The sequence below is a fragment of the Podarcis tiliguerta genome (assembly GCF_965153285.1).
Source record: "Podarcis tiliguerta genome assembly, chromosome: 13".
NCBI classification, from domain to species: Eukaryota; Metazoa; Chordata; class Lepidosauria; order Squamata; family Lacertidae; genus Podarcis; species Podarcis tiliguerta.
The window spans coordinates 41,751,921-41,773,286 of record NC_139546.1 but is presented as its reverse complement, the minus strand read 5'-3'; the positions used below and the strand labels follow the sequence as shown (position 1 = coordinate 41,773,286).

Genomic DNA, 21,366 nt, shown 5'->3' with positions numbered 1-21,366 from the left:
TTGAGCCCCACTGCACTGCAAACCCAGAGGCATTATGGGGTAAAGAAAATGGTGGAAAAGAACATGGCAGGCAACAGCTGCACTGGTTTTATGAAAAGGAAGCTGGAGACCTGCAAAAGCTCAACTGGGCCCTGGCACTTGCCTGACCATGATGGGTGCTAGCGGCTGTTGAGATCCAGTACTCCTTCTAAAACTCATTAATCCCAAAGCACCGATGAAACAAAAATAATGGGTGCATTCAATTTGGGAATGGTATCGGATGGAACCTGGGGGGGGGGGGCTACCTTGTTGCCCTGTAAATATATTACCTTTCTGAAATTGACAAACCCACCTCCCTGTGTGTTGTAAACTCACTAAGTATGTTCATCCAACACAGGATTGGTTGCTACTCCCTGTTAAGCATCTATAAAGGTAAAGGGACCCCTGACCATTAGGTCCAGTCGTGACCGACTCTGGGGTTGTGGTGCTCATCTCGCTATACTGGCAGAGGGAGCCAGCGTACAGCTTCCAGGTCATGTGGCCAGCATGACAAAGCCACTTCTGGGGAACCAGAGCAGTGCACACAAACGCCGTTTACCTTCCCGCCGGAGCGGTACCTATTTATCTACTTGCACTTTGACGTACTTTCGAACTGCTAGGTTGGCAGGAGCAGGGACCGAGCAACGGGCGCTCACCCCGTCATGGGGATTCGAACCGCCGACCTTCTGATCAGCAAGTCCTAGGCTCTGTGGTTTAACCCACAGCGCCACCCGTGTCCCGTTAAGCATCTATACTCAGTTGCAAAACCAGGTTTGCTGCTACGTAGGGAGGAATTTCCTTATTTTTTTATAATTGGGCATATTCACCAACCACATCACCCCACTCTTCGAAAACCCCGCAAAGCAATTCTTACTTGGCAGCCATGTTATTCTCAGGCAGCAGGGACATCTCAAGGACCTTGGTGCCATTGATGATGGATTCATAGCTCGTGGTGGCAACCATTTTGCCAGTGATGCGGTGCACTTGGTAGAAGGCATGGGGACGCAAGTTCCGCTCATCCGCTGTGCCGATGAACATTTGTAAGGTAAGGGGCTTCTCATCATAGCCTAAAAGCTGGGGTGGGGAGAGAAAGGAGAACGATAAGCTTCTCTGAAATCATAGAATCATAGAATCATAGAGTTGGAAGAGACCACAAGGGCCATTGAGTCCAACCCCCTGCCAAGCAGGAAACACCATCAGAGCACTCCTGACATATGGTTGTCAAGCCTCTGCTTAAAGACCTCCAAAGAAGGAGACTCCACCACACTCCTTGACAGCAAATTCCACTGTCGAACAGCTCTTACTGTCAGGAAGTTCTTCCTAATGTTTAGGTGGAATCTTCTTTCTTGTAGTTTGGATCCATTGCTCCGTGTCCGCTTCTCTGGAGCAGCAGAAAACAACCTTTCTCCCTCCTCTATATGACATCCTTTTATATATTTGAACATGGCTATCATATCAAATAAAACATCTCATCTTATTGCCATGAGTTTTGAGTTCGTCTGAGGATGTGGCAAAATCAGTGTGATGATTGCCGCCCCTCTAGGAGAAAATAGTCACCCCAGACATTTTCCTGCATGGCCAAAGAGACTTGAGCGACCATCCCTGCCAAAATCTGGCCACCATCCCCAGCCAATGCATTCTGTAATGGGACATCTCACATGTGAATTTCCCCATCCAGTTTTGAACATTCTGTGACGCTGCGTCATGGCAGATGCTCTGTATGTGGCGAAGGGGTGGCCCGGTTCATTTCCTTGCGAGAAGAACCCGCAATGGGTGGTCACGGATCTGCATGTTTTAAAAGTCCCAGTTTCAAATTCCTGGCCATCACCACTTCAGAAGGTTCAGAGACAGCAGGGCTAGGAAACAGTCTGTCCAAGACCCTGTGGCTATGATGTCACAGAATGTTCATAAACACTTAGCAGCTGAAGAGAAAGGTTCAGCTGTGATTTAAAAAAATAATAACCACTGCAGTGGATATGAAATATGGTTGCTTCAAATTCTCCAGAGACTTCATTCAGTCTTAAAAATAATAATAATCGTAATAATTCTGGGGGCTGATCCCTGTCTTAAATTAAGTTGTGCAATCACAGACCTGGAAGGTGGGCCTCTATTCCATGAAAAGAGCCTTGTGTGTCTTACATATTGATTACTCCCTGTCTCCACCACCTCCTTACCAGCCACCCTCTTTGGCAAAGGCCACTGCAGCTGGAGACATCGGTGGTCTTGCCTCAGGGACGCCCAGATGTTTCCAATCAGAGGCCAAGACTTCCAGCTGCAGTCGATTTGAGCCTTAAAGGAAAACGCTCCGTTTTTACCTCTCCCCTCCCCACTTATGCCATGGAAGATGGAAGGATCTGAGGCCTGAAGGATTGTGGGGGCAGTGGAAGCGGTCTTGGAACCTGCAGAAACCTATGCCAACTTTTGGAAAGGGCAGGGTGGGGAATGGGAAGCAGGGAGATGGCAGGAGAAAGAGGGAAGGGGGCACAGCTTTAGGAAATGAAGGGTTTGCCTCTCTGCAAGGAAGGGCAAGTTCTGAACGCCCACAGAAGAGGAGTGGAATTTGCCAGAAAGCATATGGAGCAAGGGGTGGGGGTATTTGTCCCACGTGCCCACATACAAACACTCCACACTCCGACTTGCTATCCCTAAGAGTGACGCAGAGGGGCTGGATGCAGGAGGAGACCAGCGCTGCGAATCTGAAACGAGAGCGTGGGAAAGGGCAGCCCCGAGATCCTGGTTACAGGGGAATGTGATGGGGAATGGAAGGAGAAGGATACACACACAAAAATGGAGTTAGGGGGGCGGAGGCGACGAGAAGAGAGAAAGGATGGACCTCGGCTTTTCACGCCAACAACCCATCCCAGGAAAATGTACATACAGATCTCCACATCGTAATTTGGGGAAACTAGGATAAAAAGGGATGGAGTACAGTATAGGGAAAGTTGCAAATCACAGCACAAAAACACACAAACACGCATGCACTGATCAAACCTTCCTGTCACTGTAAGAACAAGCAGGCCAAATATCACCCCCTCACTCTCATAAAGTCGTGGGTTGGTTTTGTTTTTTTAAAAAAAGTTTCAACCTTCCCACTTATTTAAAAGGCACTCATCTAAATTTAGCGGGCAGTTATTTCACAATTTGTTGCAAACAAAATCCGTGACATTTGTCTTTCTTTCTTTTCCTTTTTTTGGCCCCCGCAAGCAGCCTTTGAAGTGGGAATAGTTTTCATCTTTCAAATTTCTGGATGGAGACTTTCAAACCAGCCCTCAAAGAAAAGAAAATTAAGAGAAAAAGAAAAAAGGAAGTTTCCCTTCTGGATTAGCTTGGCTGAAAATGCCGAGATATTTATATATGTATTTTTTTTAAAAAACTACGTTGACAACAAGCTCCCTGGAGGCTGGGGGCAGAGGAGAGGGCTTTTTAAAATAACAACAATACCAGAAAATCAAAAATGCATATGAGCTCTTACGGAATAAATGGTGTCGAAAGCAAAGCTGGCTTTACCTGGCTAAATGGCAAAGGTGGCAGCCAAGACTCAGCCTGAAAGCCTTACTAGCTCCTGTCCCAAATATGGAGGTGGAGCCTGTGATTATGTGGTGAGAATAAATATACTCTACACATGCTCAGGTGTACTCTCGGCCCACTTTCAAGACGAAATCATGATACATAGGAGAATGCATTATTGCCTTTTCTACATTACCATACATTTCAATGCCCCAGAAGTTTTTGAACTCCAGCTCCCATCAGCCCCATCCAGCAGGGCCAATGTTCATGGGATAATGGGAGTTGTTGTCCGATGACTTCAAGGCTATGAGTTCCCTGTGCCTGGCCTACAGTCGTTTTGTGAGACTGTGGTTGCAGAAGAAGAAGAAGAAGAAGAAGAAGAAGAAGAAGAAGAGGAAGAGGAGGAGGAGGAGGAGGAGGAGGAGTTTGGATTTGATATCCCGCTTTATCACTACCCGAAGGAGTCTCAAAGCGGCTAACATTCTCCTTTCCCTTCCTCCCCCACAACAAACACTCTGTGAGGTGAGTGGGGCTGAGAGACTTCAGAGAAGTGTGACTGGCCCAAGGTCACCCAGCAGCTGCATGTGGAGGAGCGGGGACACAAACCCAGTTCACCAGATTACGAGACTACAGCTCTTAACCACTACACCACACTGGCTCCTCCAGGAGAGATGTGAAGTGGGAACTTTTATTTAGTTCATTGTCCCTCTTCCCACCCACCCAACCCCCTGGTCCCATTCTTATCCCGGTTCTTGTTAGCTCCCCCCACCCCTCAGATACCTTCACCACAGGGTGTCCTCCTGGAGCGGCCTTCACAGCACCCCTGCTGCCCTCCGTCTCGTAATGGGCTCGGTGGTGAGTTCGGGGCTGCACCTCGATTTTCAGCTCATACTGTTCGTATTGACTGGGGAGAGGCCAGTCCAGAGGGGGGAGAGCAGAAGACCTGGGGAATGGGCGAAAGGAAGGACCATGAAGTTGATAACTTAGGCACTGGAAGTGACCGCGTCCGACCTCCTCCTGCTTGCAACCCAAACAGGAATGCAGCAGGGGACTCGTGTACCTTTAATATGTAGCTGCACCAAAGAGGAAACTGGAACACAGGAAGCTGTTAAGTAACAAACCACATTATTTGTCTACCTAGCTCACTCAGCATTTTCTACTCTGACTGACAGGATCTCAGGCAGCGGTCTTTTATGGCACTTGCTCCTTTGAACTGAAGATGTCAGGAATCAAACCTGGAACATCACACACATAGAGCATGCGATCTACCATGATGCTGTGGCTTCTCTTCCAATGGATGGTGGGTGAAGCTCCCCCCATCCTGGCTGCAACAGGAAGGCAGGGGAAGATGGCCCTACCAGCATTCATGCTTCAAAACAACTATTAAAAAGGCACATAAGATTTGACCAGCTAAATTTCTCCCCACCTACAACGCTCACAGGCACTCAGTGCAGAACCTCCAGCCTCCTTTCCCAGGTTTGCAGTTAGTCATATTTAAGAACATAAATTGCAAGACTTGCGAAGGGATCTACAATGAGTTACTAGCCCTCATGTATTTCAAATATATATATTTTTTCTCTTGGCTTGCTCATCACCAATTATGAGCTTGCCGTAGCTGAGGGGCTGGTCAGAGGCCAGATAACTTTTCACATTGGCATTCATTCAGAGCACACTCCCGATGAGTACCCATTCCACACTTCTCTTGCTCCAGATCATGATCCCTGCTAGACTTAAGAACCATACCATGCAACCATCCTCTCTTACATGGTGGCCAATCAGAGGCCCTTGGAAACCCACAAGGAGAGCATAAAATCATAGGAACCTAGGAAAATGTACAAGTCAAATTATATACAGTATAGTTCATTATTGTCTATAGAGCATGAGGTATCCAAGGTTTCAGAAAGGGGCTTCTCCTAAGGATTACCTGGAGATGCCCAAGGATTACCTTCTGAATGCAAAGCAGATGCTCCACCACCAAGCTATAGCCCTTCCCTTCGCAGTTTGTCCACAGTAGCTCGTATCTAGAGATTTTGTTGTTGTTTAGTCGTGTCCGACTCTTCGTGACCCCATGGACGCCAGGCACTCCTGTCTTCCACTGCCTCCCGCAGTTTGGTCAAACTCACATTAGTGTATCTAGAGATATTCAGCTTCAAAACATGATCTGTTTTGCCATCATAGCTAACTGCCATAGCTAGATCGATTCTCCATGAATTGGTCCATTGCAGAGGGGGGGAAGGTTCAGAATGGGGCAACCAAAACAATCAAGGGGAGGGAGGAATTGCCCTATGAGGAAAGGTTGCAACCTCAGTTTGTAGCTCAGAATTTGAGGTAGCTCCATTGGTTAGAGTGTGGTGGAGATAAAACCAGGGTCGCAGGTTTGATCCCTGCATGGGACAGGAGTTGGACCAGATGATCCTCAGGGTACCTTCCAGTTCTACAGCTCTTATGATTCTGTGAATTGGAGCTTCTTAGATAGAGAAAAGTCAAGTACGAAGAGGCATGATGGAAGTTTATAAAATGATGGACGGCATGAAGCTGAACATTGCAAGACTCGGGGCAGACAAAAGAAAGTGCTTCTCCATTCAGCACATCATTCAACTGTGGAACACTCTGCCACAAGAAGTAGCTATGCCCACCATTCTGGATAGCTTTAAAGGATGATTAGACAAATTCATGGATGATAAGGATACCCGTTTGCCCCAACCGCAGTGACCATCTTCGCCTTCCTGCCAGAGGCAGTATCCCTTTGAATACTAGTCACTGGAATCACAAGCAGACACTGTTACATGCAGGTCCTCCTTGTGAGCTGATCATGGGACCCTGGCTGGCCACAGTGAGAACAGGATGCTGAGTCCAGGTGGGCCATAGACCTGATCCAGCAGGCTCTTCCTATGCCCTTATCTAAACAAACCAGTGGCCACCATGTGGTCTCAAATTCAATCTGCCTTATATGTAACTCCACAAAAGTTACTAGCCTTGCAAAGAGCTCTCTGTCCTTCCTAGAACATTCTGCGGATGGAAAAGTGCCTCTCGCCAACCCCGGGCAATGGACTCGGTTTCTATGCTGGCTGCAGAGGAGTGATACAGCTCACTAGCCTGTACAGCAGGGATAATAGTAATGATGATGATAATAATAATAATTTTTTATTTATACCCCACCCTTCCTGGTTCAGAAAACCAGGCTCAGGGCAGCTAACAGCAAATTTAAAACACTTAATTGTAGAAGCAGCATAAAATATAGTATAAAAAACATGAATAACAATGAAATTCAAAGTTCAGAAATCAATTTGGGGAAATCCATCTAATAAGCATTAGATAATCCCCAGGACTAGCTGGCTGAATTGGTCCTACTTGGGCCAGTGAGGAGGCCAGGGGAGAATTAGCTGTGGGGTCTCAGAGCGGGTAATCTTCATAAACGGGGAGGGGGAGGGAAGAGAAGGGAAATAAAAGATCAGGCTGAATTCAAATTAAAGGCCAGGCAGAATGGGGATGGGGAACCTGTGGCTCTCTGGGCGATAGTTGACTCTGATCGGTGCCAGCTGGAATGGCCAGTGCTCAGTGATGATGGGAGCTCTACTCCTGCAAACATCTGGAAGATCGCAGATCGCAGGTTGCCAATCCCTGCTCTGGAGCCTCCTGCATGCAATTGCTTGCCACCACTGGCTAGCAGGCTAGTGCGCTTAAAACACAAAAGGCTGCCATACTTTGCAAATGAATCGTGCGTTGTACAAAGAAGCCCTCTGGCCTGTCCCAAATGTCAGCCAATCCATGTTTTTTTAGGCAACCCAGAGTTCTAAAGTTATGGGAGAGCTGTTGGGAAAGGCAGTTCCTTATTATTGGCCTTCTCTCCTCCAGGGGTGCCCCTGCAGATGTTTACTGGACTCCCAATTCCCCATCAGCCCCCAGCTAGCATGGACAATGGCCAATGATCAGGGGAGATGGGAGTTGTGCTCCAGGAGCATCTAGAGGACCATCTGTGTTGGCTACCTCTGCTCTACACCACATGTGATCTGATGAAGCTGCCCTTGTAATGATATATTTTGAAAACAACAACTGAAAAGCTTCAAATGCTTTAGATTTGGGGTGGACAGAAGGCAAATCAGGAGCTACTGGTGGACCTCTGGGGGATCTGAAGTAATTCAGCAAGCGTTCTGGACTCCCAGTTGACTATCAGCAGCAACAAATGAGACTGCGATAAAGCAGAGCCAGGCCCGTCTTACCCATAGAGGCTTGTGGCGCAGGGCTCCAGGGCGCCAAGTTCTGTAGGGCACCAGGCAAGAGTCCGGGGAACACCGAACAAGCGCCCTGAGTGAGTGAGCGTGCTCCCGCCGCGCGTCAGCTAGGTTTTTTCCCTTTTAGCCTCCAGGCACCGAATTCTGCAGGGCACCAGAAGGCTAAAAGGAAAAAAACCTAGCTGCCGCTTGGTGGGAGTGGCGCACGCACCCTCGCTCAGCGCAGGCCCGCTCACTCGGTTTGCTGCCTGCAGTGGCCTCCGTGGAACAAAGCGTCCAGCTGAGCCAGAAGGTGCTGTGTCCAGCTTCCACCTCTTCCCTGCCAGAGGAGCCGCCCTGGGAAAGGGGGGGGGGCCACCGGGTGGATCTTTGCAAGATGGCGCCGGGTATGCTTAAGACAGCCCTGAGCAGAGCTTCCCGAACTTTTCATATGGGTGACACACTTTTTTAGACATGCATCATTTTGTGACACGGTTTTATTAGCAAACCGGAGGTTAAACCAATCTCTTTCCAGCCCTGGTAGGATCACGAGGAGCATTCACACTGCAGCCAACACACAGTTTGGAAAGCTCTGCGATAAAAGAATGGTGGCGGAGAAGAAACCAGGATTGGTGTGTGAGAGAGATAAAGGACTTGTGAGCTTTGTTTAGATATAGGTCTCAAATTCCTGGATCAGGCATATGCTCAGAGACACTCTGCTCTTAGCATATGCTCCCCTGGCTGGCCCACAGTCTTGCACCTGGCTCTGGCTAGTAGACAAAGTGGACCATACAAGCCTGAGATATATGCAGACTCCTGCTGTAGGCCATTTCCAAAAACTGGGTGTTCCATGTGTTTGGTTGCCCTTCTCTGTGACCTCTGTGTCCGGTTTCAGAGACCAGGTTTCTGAGTACACTGTATCCAAGAAGTGGCCACACCATAGATCAGGCTTCCTCAACCTCGGCCCTCCAGATGTTTTGAGACTACAATTCCCATCATCCCTGACCACTGGTCCTGCTAGCTAGGGATCATGGGAGTTGTAGGCCAAAAACATCTGGAGGGCCGAGGTTGAGGAAGCCTGCCATAGATTTTACATGCAGAGAGGCTATGAAACTGGGTGTCTTATTCTGTGAGACTTCCTTCAATTTGCATGCAGAGGGAGTTTGGCCAAGGACTCCTGCAAAACCCTTCCCCCTTGTACATGTCGTGCGGAAGCAGAGTTCCCAAAAGAAAGGGGAAAAGCTGTCTACACGCTCCTATTTGCTCTGTATCCAGTGCCCTCCCACTGCTACTTTGGGAAGTGGCGTATTCATGTCAGCCAAAATCCATCTCTCTCCTGTATCTGTCTTGTTCTTTCTTATGAAATAAAAGGTAAAGGTACCCCTGCCCGTACGGGCCAGTCTTGACAGACTCTAGGGTTGTGCGCCCATCTCACTCAAAGAGGCCGGGGGCCAGCGCTGTCCAGAGACACTTCCGGGTCACGTGGCCAGCGTGACATCGCTACTCTGGCAAGCCAGAGCCGCACACGGAAACGCCGTTTACCTTCCCGCTAGTAAGCGGTCCCTATTTATCTACTTGCACCCGAGAGTGCTTTCGAACTGCTAGGTTGGCAGGCGCTGGGACCAAGCAGCGGGAGTGCACCCCGCCGCGGGGATTCGAACCGCCGACCTTTCGATCGGCAAGCCCTAGGCGCTGAAGCTTTAACCCACAGCGCCACCCGCGTCCCATTCTTATGAAATAGTATGATGCATTTTCCCCAGAACCAGCTGGGGAAAAGGACAACCAACTGTGCTTTAAGCTGGTACTGTGTATGCACCCAAGGGCTCTTTGATTCAGCAGTCTGGCACTTGCAAATTTAGTCCCTTTAATGCAGCAGCTCAGCTTTTGCAAGGCTGACCGGAATTGCCGGTATCACCCTTATAGAAACCTCTGCAAACAAGGAGGCAAAATATGCAAGGTCTACTGTATTTTAGTTCTCGTGGGGTTGTTGTCGCAGGCTAACCCATTGCATTCACAAGCTTGGCTTAAGAGATGCTTTGAAGAAATGGGGGACTTGCCCTGGCAGGATATTGCTGGCTATGGGCTTTGGAACTGCAAACAGGGCAGAGGAGGGAATGGATGGAGCCACTGCCCCCGAACTCAAAGGTCATGACGTGGATCCACCATGCAGGAGAAATTCTTCCAATCCAGCTGCTTACCTTAACAGGGAACAAGGCACTGCGTGTTTACGCCAGCTCCCACCCCTCCGCCCCCAGCACCGCATGCAGAGCTGGGGTCTGGGATGTGTAACTGGAGACATCAGCCCTTCTGCCTGGTCTGGTCTGACAAGTTGTTTTTATACAACAGAAACTCTGGCAGCCAAACCACAGAGCCGGCAATGGCGCTGGCAAATTCAAACCGGCTGGCTTAAGGGTGGGAGAAGGAGGGAGCTTCCACCCCCTTCTGCAGTTCCCGACAACTGCATGCTCAGGTGAAGGTCTTTGGATGCTAGAGGAAGATAGCTAGGATCCACGCTAGGAGGGCAGCAAAATCTGCAATCGCTGGGGCTGCTCCAGATGCCCTGCTAATTGGGCATTCGTCCTGATTAGCTTGCGCAAAGCTTACGAAAAAGCTAGACCCCTGTGCTTTATTGAGCATTCCTTCTAATTTGTTTGTGGGCAGGTTATATGACAATGAGGGTTCATCTTGATTTGCTTGTGCAGTGGTTATACAATTCCTCAGTGCTATTTTTCTAGGGGGACAAAGGGTGCCAGAGCTCATCACGGACTTCTCCCATGCTCTCTTAGAATCACAATGGTGCCCCCACCTGAGAGGTGCAAGAGCTGAGCTCTAGTAAGCTCCTGCTGGGGGGGTGGGAAAGCCCAGCATTTCCTCATTGATCATGTGTTCACACTACACGTTTTAGAGCATTTCCTCCATCCCTGTGAACCTGCCCAAAGTCCATTTTTTAAAAAGTGGATTTGCTGCTCCAGAGCACTTTAATCCACTTTAAATTGCACAAACCTAAATTTCCACAATCCTGCCTGTAAACTACGGATAGTCCAGAGGTGAACTAAAGAACTACATGTGAGGAAGATAAGAAGCAAAGCCCCATCCACATAATACATTTAAAGCACTCTCATAAAGCTCATAAACGGCCTTGGCCCAGTATACCTGAAGGAGCGTCTCCAACCCCATCGTTCAGCCCAGACGCTGAGGTCCAGCACCGAGGGCTTCTGGTGGTTCCCTCACACTGAGAAGTGAGGTTACAGGGAACCAAGCAGAGAGCCTTCTCAGTAGTGGCAACCGTCCTGTGGAACGCCCTCCCATCAGATGTCAAGGAAATAAACAACTATCTGACTTTTAGAAGACACCTGAAGGCAGCCCTGTTTAGGGAAGTTTTTAATGTTTGATCTTTTATTGTGTTTTTAATATCCTGTTGGAAACCACACAGAATCCTGGGGACTGCAGTTTGCTAAGGGCTGTTAGGAGATCCCTGCTCCCTTCACAGAGCTACAATTCCCAGAGTGGTTTAATAATATGTGTGTGTTAGGGATCTGCCCAACTTGTAACTCCACATTCGCAAAGCCATCCACCTCCAGCTACCAAGATCTAGAGATAAGCATCACAAGACGGATATTCCCACCATGCCTTGCTTGGGAATCGCCCCAAGCCACCTGGATGACCACTTTTAGAAACCTTCTCTCAGGCCACAGTTCCAACCCAAACTCTCAACATCCTTGCATGGAAGGAAGAAGGGGACCATTTATACAAACTTTAAAGAGCGTTAGAGTCTTGGGTTTACCTGAACACAGGGCTGTGACCTCCAATGCGAGCTTTGGACCAGGCCAGCGGGGAAGGCACTGCCAGGTAATCCATTCCTTCCTTGCGCCCCACGCCAAGTCCGTAGCCCCCCGTGGTGCCGCTGCCCCCATCCTCCCCATTGCAGCTCCCTTCCTCCTTCCTGGTCAGGGCCACTGTCTGCTCGGTCGAGGTCTTCCGGGCTTTCTGGGGGATGCTTTCGGCCGGTCGGGCTCCAGTACAGTTGAAGGGCGCCGTGTCGCCTCCTGCCTCCACGGTCTCCCCCGGGGTCTCCTCTCCAAGGCTGCCCCTCCGAGAGAGGCACGGCGATGCTGAAGAGTGAGTTTCAGAGCTGGAATACCGCCGCTTGCCACAGGGCGAAGCTGGCCGCGGGCCCAGGAGCATCCATCCGTCCTCTGCGCCCCGGCTGGGGGAATAGCTGGCGCCGTAAGGCTGCCATGACTCGTCGGCGGGTGACCATGGCTTGGGGGAGCCCCGGGGAGAACCCAAGGGGGAGCTGAGGGCAAAGCGAGCCGCTGCCTCATTCAGCTCCCGCTCCACATCGTCCCCGGCGGGGGCTTCGTCATCTGAAAAGAAGCTCCAAGGCGAGACACTGCCGCTGCTGGCAGGGCTCGGGGTGAAGAAGCCGGAAGACGGGGTGGTGTCTCGGTAGCCCCCGAAAGCCTCCAGGAGGAGGTAGTCACGAGGCGAGGAGTCCCAGTCGTCTTCCTCGGCCCGCCGGCCTGGCGAAATGGTGGTGATCTGGATGCTGGGGCATTCCAGCACGCGGGAGCCTCCGAGGCGGACGCGCCGGGCGGGCTGGCTCTCAAAGGTGTCGCCGTCCAAGTCGGCCGGCCGGGGTGGGGGGGAGTGCATGCCTGCACGGCCCCCGCCGAGATGCAGAGGGCAGGGGATTCCCAGGGGAGAGGTGTAGGGAGGCGGGTCTCCCAGGGCGAGTGAGCAGTAGGCAGGGAGGTTGTCCGCATCCAGGTCTGTAAAAAGAGAGAGGGGGAAAAGGAAAGAGATGAGAACCACCATGTTGGTTGAAAATGATACAGTGGTACCTCGGGTTACATACGCTTCAGGTTACATATGCTTCAGGTTACACACTCCGCTAACCCAGAAATAGTGCTACTTTGCTTCAGGATAAGAACAGAAATCGGGCTCCGGCGGCAGCAGGAGGCCTCATTAGCTAAAGTGGTGCTTCAGGTTAAGAACAGTTTCAGGTTAAGAACGGACCTCCGGAATGAATTAAGTACTTAACGTGAGGTACCACTGTATTTGAAACATGTGGTTTTCCCCAAAAGATTCCTGGGAGCTTTAGCTCTCTAGAGAGGCAAACTACAGCTCCTAGGACTCTTTGAGGGATATCAAAGAGGATAAGTGTGGGTGTGACCAATGGAATTTGGAGACCTTGAAGGTAACAGAGGATAATCTAACTTCCAAGTGATTCTCTGTTCAGCTGTCCCAAGAGCAATAGGAAAAAAAACAAGCTAACAGGTTTACCATAAGTTTACCAAAAAGTGGCAGATTATACTTTTAGGCCAACAGACCACAGATGGGTAGTGATATGAGCACCTCTTTCTACTAGAAGAAGGGAACACAATTTTCTAAACTGCATGCAATCCCATGATTGTCTTACGCACCAATGTGATGTCTTGTGAACCACCTTTTTTGAAAAAAGCAAAAGCTTTCTAGCTTCTATGGCTCTGAAGAAGACCTCAATCTGCATGCTGTTTCACGAAGCGGTAAATGCATTTGGGTATATGTGCAAGTTTCCATTTGAATAACACAGTTAAATTTTAAAGAGCCATGTGAGCAGCTCATTTCTATACCAATTGGTCATTGTAAGAGCCTTGTAACAGTAAGAATTTAGTGCCCGGGTACATGCATTTTCCTCTTCCCTCTCCTTCTCTTTTTCCTTTCATGCTGTGCCTTTTTTTTAGATTGTAAGGATTAGTTATTTTTATTGGGAGTTTCCCCCGGTATAAATGATCTGAATGAATTGAGAACCCCCTAGTGAAGCCATGAGCCAACAGATGGTTGATCAGAACATCTAGCAGCAAGAGAGCAGTGAGGGTCATAGGTCAGTGGCAGAGAATCTGTTTTGCTTGCAAAAGGTCTCGGGTTGAATCTCCCAATACAGGTGGAAACACCCCCAGTATTAAACACTGGAGAGCTGCTGCTGCCAGTCAGTGTAGGACGGACCAAGGCTTTGACTCAATATAAACTAGCTTACTGAGTTGCTATCTTTCTACCTTCCTCCTCCCCACAGCTAGCAATAGCTGAATTCATTACACCAAATATGCAACCCGATTGTCAAATTAATCCAAGAGAGGGCCTGAGCAATAAAGGGGAACCACCACCACCAACAGCAGCAGCAAAAAGGGAGGTTTTTCAGCAACAAAGAATCCTGGAAGGAGGCGTGCTTTCCTTTCGCCTATGGCATCCTGCATACGTCAAGAGAGAGAGAAAGCAAAGAACCCAAACCCCATGGGATGGATATTAAATATAGCTGGCTGGCGTGGGGGGGAGGGACGACTACCCACAAGTCAAATAAAGGAAGAGGTATCCTCTTTTTTTTTCCCTAGAAAAAACAAAATACATACACACAGCAAATATTTGGATAAAGATATAAAGAGGAGAAAAAGAAAGAAAGATGAAAGTTGATTTCTTCTTCTCTGCCCTGCAACCCTTTCTCGACTGACAGCTGCTTCTAATTTAAAGTTTCTCTCTTTCTGGTCACACCCACATCCTGGGAATTGCAGTTTGCTAAGGGTGCTGGGAATTGTAGTTTCAAGAACCAGCGATTGCATAGCGGTTAAGAGTGCCGGACTTAGTACCCGGAAGGCCAGAGTTGAAAACCCTGCTCAGCCTCATCTGAATGTAACAAATAAACAAACAAACAAGGCACCTTTAACAAATTACACTTCCCAGTTTCCTCCATGACTCTTAAAGTGGGGCAAAAGTGATTTAAAGAGATTACGTGGCTGTGACCTCTCCGCTCCCGCCACTGCTTTCCATCATCTTCTCTCTCGGTAGGGAGTGGATCACAGCACCCAAATGGCTCACACCTCAACTCTCCATCCAACACAGTCTTGTCACATTACACCAGCTGTTGCCAACCTGGTGCCTTCTAGATGTTCTGAACTGCAAAAATGGAGCTGATGGGAGCTGCAGGCTGGCGGAAGACTGCACTACACAACCCACCCCCAGCACCCTGTTTCGCTCCAACTTCTGCCAATATTCAGCGGGAATGAGCAGCAACTGTTTCCTGCCTGGGTGGTGCGGCTGGAAGATGTTGTGCGGTACTCGCAGGGCAATGCATGTGTGGTTGTGTGGGAGAGAACTGAGGGAAATTGGCAAAACCAGAAGGCAGGGCAAGGATGAAGGTGGTAGGTTAAGAACACAAGGTAAAGGTAAAGGGACCCCTGACCATTAGGTCCAGTCGTGACCGACTCTGAGGTTGCGGCGCTCATCTCGCTTTACTGGTCGAGGGAGCCGGCGTACAGCTTCCGGGTCATGTGGCCAGCATGACTAAGCCGCTTCTGGCAAACCAGAGCAGCGCACGGAAACACCGTTTACCTTCCTGCCAGAGTGGTACCTATTTATCTACTTGCACTTTGACGTGCTTTCGAACTGCTAGGTTGGCAGGAGCAGGGACCGAGCAACGGGAGCTCACCCCGTCACGGGGATTCGAACCGCCGACCTTCTGATTGGCAAGTCCTAGGCTCTGTGGGTTAACCCACAGTGCCACCCGCGTCCCTAGTGAAGAAAACAAACACACACAAATAGACTGGCAGCCTTGTATCTGGGAAGGCAAACAAAACTGCTGCACTGTAACTAAATAGAACCTGCAGGTTCAGAGGCACTCTATCCCAATGTTCTGCCTCCACCAATGGAACTTCCCATAGGTGTCTGGTTGGCAGCTGCTGAAAACAGGGCACTGGGCTCGTTGGGCCTTTGGTGCTGGCTGGGGTTGATGGGAGTTGTAATCCAAAACATGAGTTTTGCAAAGGCAGCAGCAGACAATACTGCTCTCGATGGGTCGTAAAGGAAGCTTGCAACCCACCAGGTCAGATTGCATCCTTTATGTTTTGCATTGCCATTTTGCGACTTAAATAAAAACCCCATGAACAGAGGCAGTATATCTTTGAATGCCATGTGCCTAGGATTTTTTAAAACAACAACAAGGTGAGCTGCTGTGCTTGGGAGCTTTCCAGAGGCACCAGGCTGTCCTCTGTTGGAAGCAGGATATTCTGGGCTAAGATGGGCTCTGCAGCGAAAGCCCCAAAGTGGGGGGGGGGGGGGGCTCCCACCTTGCCGCCAGGAGTTGCCCTCCCAGCTTGCACCTTCCTTGGGCTAAGGGGCAGGTGGAGGAAGAAAGTCAAAGGCTCGCCTCCCTTTTTGAAACAAAAGCTTCTGAAAAGTTTTTTTGTGGGGTGGGGGGACATGGGCTTAGAAAGTTCCCCCTGAACTTGGCCTAGTCTTCTCGGGGCCTCCACCCTGTTTTGTGGACCAGAGACAAGGATCCAGTTGGATGGAGGAGAAAAGGGGGGGGGGGAGAGAAAATAAGAGAGACTGTCAGGGAGGGGCCGCCATCTGAACCCAATTAAAGGGCCATTTCCCAAAGCCCCAGGCTCCACTGGCAGGGACCCCCGTTGCCAAGGAAACGGGGCGCAGGCCAAAAGACGAAAAGGAAAATTGCACTGTTGCAGGGAGCTAGTTGAAACCGTATGCGGGAGGCTTGAAGTGTGTCTGCCCCCCCCCCCCCGCTTCTTTCCCCACTTGCCGCCATCTCAAAAGCCCCCCCCCCTCCAACAACCCCAGCTCCCCTACACCCGGGATTTGAAGGCCTTGGATGGGAGCCAGTGTGGAGGGGCTGGATTCTGTGGGATCCCAAGGCCCTCTCAGCCCCCATCTGGATTTCATTTGAACCAGACGCCGCCTGCCCAGAGACAGTTTGACCTTTCTCTCTGGAAAAAAAAAAACCCAGTTTCCTACCTCCGCCTCGGAGGCTGGCTCATACAGGGGGCTGCCAACTTCCTCCTCAAGCAGCGCCCTCAGCCAGGGTGTGGATATATTTTGGGGCGGCCAGCCCACTTTCAGCTGAACCCCTTCCAGAAGCACCCCCACAAGTTCAGGGGGCTACAGGGGCCAAGAAAGTCCCCCATACCAGCTTCCGAGGCAGATATTGGGTCGGGGGGGGGGGGAGAATGGGAGTTGCAAACTTCATCTGAGAAAATAAAAGAAGGGGGAAGGATTTCCCCCCCACCATCACCACCCCCACCTCCCATTCTCATTTTTCAAATATGCGTGTGGAAATGCATGTCACGCAACCCACATTTTTCCATTTCAGGATTCAAAGCCTGGATTTGCAAATGTGATATTTTGAGTTTTGAATTCTTCCTTCTGACGTGACCACTTCAAGCATCTGAGAAAGAGGGTTTTGGCCGACAAAAGCTCATGGCCCAATAAATTGGTTAAAGGTGCCGCTATGCTCCGGGATTACCCTACGCTGCGACAACAAGCTAACAGAAATTAAATTATTCTGGGGTGAATGTTCATCCTGGGGGACTGGGGTTTAAGTTTGGTTTTGACAGGGGTGTGCCTGTCCGCATGAGACAGGTTTCAGACATCGAAGGTGGGGGGGGGGAGCTTGGGGAAATACCAAAATTTCTCTTAATTCACGATGAAAATTGAAGAACCGTTTGCAACTATGGTGCTAGCCCCTAAGAACACATTGGTTCCAACATGTCCTACTGCAAGCGGTTACCGTAAGCTTCCAGACGACTTAACTGGAGATAAAGCAGTCACTAACTATACAGTGAACAAACACCTGTTTACAGCCTCTCTTGTGTGTGGGCACATATGAATTACCACTAGGGTGCTATTATTATGCCGTTTTGAACGTGCAGAAGCCTACTTTTCAAACTGATGGAGGGTTTGGCAGGATTTATAGTTTCGTTTCATTCTTCTTGGGCATTTTGCACCAGCTGTGACTAGATACCCTCTGCCAGATAAATATTTCTGCCTGCAATTATTACCAAGCTAGTTTAAGCCCCACTTTTGGAGAGGAGGTAAAGCCTGTTCTTGCCAACTAGGTGGAGAAGAGTACATTCACCAGAGGGACTTAACGTAGGAGTAGGGGTGTTAGGCCTAGGGGCCAAATGTGGCCCTCAAAGTTCTTCTACCTGGCCCTCATGATTCTCCCCAGGCCACACTCCTGACTTGCCCTGCTTCAGTCCCTCCTTGAGAGTTTTTGCCCTGTTAGAACATGCCCATGAACTCTGATCAGTGGCGTAGCGTGGGTTGTCAGCACCCGGGGCAAGGCAAGTAATTTGCACCCCCTAACCCGTGGATTTTAGCACTGATTTTAGCACTGCGAGTGCGAGCTCCCCCCCCCCCATGTTGCGGCCGGCCCCCCCTGCACCCCCCACGCTACGCCATTGACTCTGATAAATACTCCTTGCTTTTCTGGATGTAGGGCAGAGAGAACGAGAGAGAGATGTGTGTATGCTTGCAGAAACTACCCTACTGTATAATGAGGAAATTTGCCTTCATCGCTCCACCCACTTTTGCCTCTGCCCCCGCCCATGACTTGCCTATGGCTTGGGGAAAGTTGTCCCAAAGCGAAGGAGACCCCCCCAGGTTCACCACCACTGACTTAACTGCAGCTAATGTAGAGGAGCTCAGTGGTACTTACAACAACCCTATAAGGTAGGCAACCATTTCACGCACTGTGGCCAAGGCTAGGAAATCCTAGGTCACATTGGGCCAGGTGTGGGGACCCTGTGACCCTCAGTGTTTCCCAGACTTGGGCCTCCAGCTGTTACTGGACTGCAATTCCCAACATCTCTGACCACTGGTCCTGCTAGTTAGGGATGATGGGAGTTGTAGTGCGAAAACAGCTAGAGACCCAAGTTCTGCTCTAGATATGGCTGGACTCAAGCTATCATCAGCCATTGCAAGCCCTATGGTCTGAGCTGCGGTCCACTTCAAACTGGTCTTTTGACACTTAGGATGCAGATCTTTAGGACTCGTGCTAGTTTTCTGGTTGTAAATTTTATCAGCCGTTTTTAAAATTTAAAATAGGGACCCTAGGGTGGACAGAGGGTAAAAAATAAATTTGAAAAACACACCAATAACCATCCAGTAACATCATGAGGGCCACGCAGCCCCCATCATTGTTTCAGATTAACCAATGTGTTCACAGCTAAACCACAATTTGAACCAAAGATTTTCCAGCTCACAGCTTCCACACACATAGCAGCACACACATTAACTCTTTTTGATCAATACGATTTTCTGTATTATTATTATTTTAAAAGGGTTAACCAGTAATTGGTCCCAGGAACTCAGAAGCTACCCAAAAAAAAAAACAAAAAAAAACCCACATTCTATGCAGAGTTCAGTGCAACCTGAAAGTTTTCAGATTCCAAAATTTTCACAGAAGCATGATGGGGCGTGTGTGAAACTCGAGACCGATTTCTTCTCTCATTCACTCACGCACTTTCCTCACCAGCATGGGCAGAAACGCAACACCCATCTTTAAAATGATTGCAAATAGTATTAACCATTTGCGTGGGCCGCGTGTTTTAGGGATTCGATTACTCACTCTCGGAGCAAAAAAAACACACACAGACTCTTCGTGCAGGGAGATGGGAACATTCGTGCCATCTCCCTCCCCGCTTGTCCTAAAAAGGAAAGGGAGGGGGGGACTTTTTCCAGCTACACCAGACACACGCACAAAAAAAACTTGATTCTCTCCCCCTCCCCATATATTATCACACCTCCATCCTTGTAACCAACCATCAGAAGCCCCCATAACAACCCGCATCTCACCTTCCAAGGGGACCCCCATTCCTGGGTGCTCCTTTTCTTCTTCTCCAAAAATCAGCTTGAATTCTAAGTCCTCGTCTTCGCAGTTCGCTGCGCCCATTTTTTCCAGGGGGTGGGGGAGAATCGGTGGATGCAGCCTAATAGGGTTGCAAGCCCCTTCCTTCTCCCCCCACCCCTCAAAAAAAAATGGGGGGCTGGATGGAGGAGGTTTTGGTTCGATTCACCTCTGCTCTCCCCCTTTTAACGCAATACCTCTTTCCGCGCCTTCTCCCCCTTTAATATTTTTTTTAAAAAAAGTAATAAAGAAAAACTTTCCCCAAACAAACTTTTCCCTCTCCTCCAGCTGCCCCCCTACCACTCCCTTCCTGACTGCTGATTGGCTCTTCAGAAAACCCAAACCATGCCCCCATATGTCACTTTAAGCCACGCCCACCAAGCAGGGGAGAGGGGAGGGGGGGAGAAAACCCGAACTGGGCTGTTCTATAATCCCCCATCTCACGCTCCCCGAGAAAATGAAAAAGGAACCACCTCCTCCACCCCTTTTCTTGTCCTTCCAGATGGACCAGCCTACCTGGAGCCTATTGGAAGGCAGCCCAAGCAGGGCCCGCCCTCCTTAGGCTGCATATTATGCACGGGTTGGACACACCCAGACAGGCTGTTAAAGGCAGAGGGACGCGTTGCGCTTGCTGAGAGCTACGCTGCGATTATTCTGATTATAGCGTGTGCGGTGTGCGCGAAGCCAGTTTTTTTCAACCATGCAGGGAGGGGGTGGCAGAGCCTATATGAGCACACGCAAGAATGGTGCAGCTGCCTGTATGCAGCTCCGGATATTTTGACGCTCCAAAACTCAACATTTGGAACATAACGTGGATTTCAACCCACCCCACTTCCCAACCCGGAAAGCTGCGTGTTTGGTGCTTGCATCGGTATTATGCAAAACATGAACGTCAGAACAAGTCGACACGCATTTAAAGCACGGAGAAGCCTGGTAGCTGCAGTTCCTCCTCAGAGAACTACCCTTAAAAAGCTGCGGCTTCCAGGGTTATTTGGAAGTCATGCGTTTTCAATGGGCATTGAGTCTGCTTAAAACACATTCTTGTGGGGATCTGTTCTTGACAATGTTGAAACTACCTCTTTAAAATGGTTTATTTTGGGTTTCGTCCTGCCATTCCTTTAAGGAACACAGGACAGTGCAATATTGTTGCTCCCGGGCCCCCATTTTATTATCATGACAACTCGGTAAGATTAGGAGGCCCAAGGTCACCCAATGAGATTTGACACTGAGCAGGTGATTTGAGCCAGGTCCCGGTCCAACCTGTTCTAACCCAGTTTCTGCCAGCCTGGTTCCCTCCAGCTATTTTGGATTACTGTGGTTGTGCTGGCTGAGGCTGGTGGGAGATGCATCCAAAACATCTGGAAGGTAGTATTCTGGTGAAGGCTTCTTCCCCCCCAACACCACACTTAGAATCTAAGCTCACCCAATTATCTTAAATGCATGGAGATGGGATATAGTACTCTGTGTGTGCTCAGAGGCACTGCCACTTCCTGGACTAGGGTTACCAATTTACTAGGGTAAGAATATGGGTCTGGCTGGGTTTTATATTTAATCTGTTGCTTTAGGAGCAGTCATTGCAAAAGCCGTTTATTTGAAGCCAGCTTATATGTAGTGATTTGTCCCGAATATAAAATTCTAGGGGCCTCCCTCAGATACCAGCCTTGTCCCCAAAACCCATACAGATCTACCTCTGGCTTTGATGTTAGAAGAAGAGCAAACACTAAGACCCTGCCCAAACTGAAATCTGGCAGGTATGCACAGCTCAGCTTTACCTGAAGAGATGCTCAACTTGTAAGATATGTGTGCAGGCAGAGCATATTGGAAGCAAGAGACACCTATAGCAGGCAGCAATATTGCCGATCCTGAATATTACCCCCCCCCCCCCCCGAGCAACAGTTTGGACCACCACATTCCTGGGACCGATGCATCAAGTCCAGCTTGACTCAGAACTCT

General features: G+C 49.5%; 1 protein-coding gene across 1 annotated transcript in view; it reads right to left on the bottom strand.

The window, feature by feature from the left end:
- Positions 1-19,910, bottom strand: part of NFATC4 (nuclear factor of activated T cells 4) — a 29,515-nt gene extending 9,605 nt beyond the window's left edge. The window contains exons 1-4 of the mRNA XM_083410205.1: positions 19,362-19,910; positions 11,521-12,508; positions 4,306-4,468; positions 893-1,092 (exon numbers count right to left, since the gene is read on the bottom strand). Coding sequence (XP_083266331.1) covers positions 893-1,092; positions 4,306-4,468; positions 11,521-12,508; positions 19,362-19,458 — 1,448 coding nt within the window. The 5' untranslated portion in view covers positions 19,459-19,910. The remainder of the gene's footprint in view (positions 1-892; positions 1,093-4,305; positions 4,469-11,520; positions 12,509-19,361) is intronic.
- Positions 19,911-21,366: the final 1,456 nt, after the last annotated feature.